Raw genomic sequence first — 973 nt, 5'->3', positions numbered from 1 at the left:
CCACCCCGGCCCGCAGCGCGGCACGACAGGCTCGGGCGTACGCCGGCGTCTCGCCCACGGAGTGGTACCCCGCGCCCAGGTGCACCGCCACCACGCCGAGCGGACAGCCGGACGACATTCTCGGTGGAAACGGCGCTTTGTCACCGACGGGACCAGAAAAAACATGGCTGTACCGCCATCTTGTTTTCACCTTTAACCCCTGACCTCTCAGGTACAGCTCAAGGACACTGCAACAGTCGGCTTTTCCAAGGTCAGGGTGTACCATTGGGCCAAGTTTCACATTTTTACACTTTCAATACAGAAAATTCTACTGCAAGTGATGATATTACCAAGATATTACCATCCATGATGCTTTATCTAATAAATTTTTGCGATCAGTGGTTTAGATGTGCATTACTTGTACTTACAATAGGCACAATACAGACCCTAACGTTACAGCTCATTAGGCACATAACAACAATAACGTTACTGGTATCGTCCAACGATTTGTTCCAAATGTGAAATGACATAATACAGAACTGAAATGAGGGCACAAATTTCTTTGAAAATTGCATCATTGTTCTGAAGTTAGCCACACCGACTTCATTTTATGGATGACATCCTCAGAAGACCCCCAAACTAGTGCGCGCGGGCGAATAAGAAAAAATCAGGCCAAAAATAAAAATGCTGCTACCACAGGAATACAAAGCTGGTATTGTGAATTTGCGGCAGTACATAGCGACGACTATACTTACGTAACAAGCTGGCAAACGCTGGCCTTTTGCGGAATTTATGAATCAGCACTGTAGTTCTTGAGTCGTGGAGCTTCGGTAGCCTGGGTGCTCGGCTCCGTATTGTCGCTATCATGGACTACCCAGGCCTAGAGCCAGGACAGAGCCTCGGTGGACTTGATCTTTTTTCTTTTTGAGAACAGGCGAAAATCAATGCGTGCGCGGATGTCATCCATAAAACTAAGCCGGTGTGGCCTTATGGT

The 973-nt window shown here is 47.9% G+C and overlaps 1 protein-coding gene across 1 annotated transcript in view; it reads right to left on the bottom strand.

The window, feature by feature from the left end:
• LOC109462894 (threonine aspartase 1-like) overlaps nt 1-457 on the bottom strand; it is a 4417-nt gene extending 3960 nt beyond the window's left edge. Inside the window, 1 exon segment of the mRNA XM_019759525.1 lies at nt 2-457. Within this exon segment, the coding sequence (XP_019615084.1) occupies nt 2-265 (264 nt within the window). The 5' untranslated portion in view covers nt 266-457.
• Between the last annotated feature and the right edge of the window lie 516 nt (nt 458-973).

Source organism: Branchiostoma belcheri, unplaced genomic scaffold (assembly GCF_001625305.1).
Source record: "Branchiostoma belcheri isolate BF01 breed outbred unplaced genomic scaffold, Haploidv18h27 scaffold12, whole genome shotgun sequence".
NCBI lineage: Eukaryota > Metazoa > Chordata > Leptocardii > Amphioxiformes > Branchiostomatidae > Branchiostoma > Branchiostoma belcheri.
Note: the sequence above shows the minus strand (reverse complement) of the source record. Positions and strands in the feature narration are given on the sequence as shown.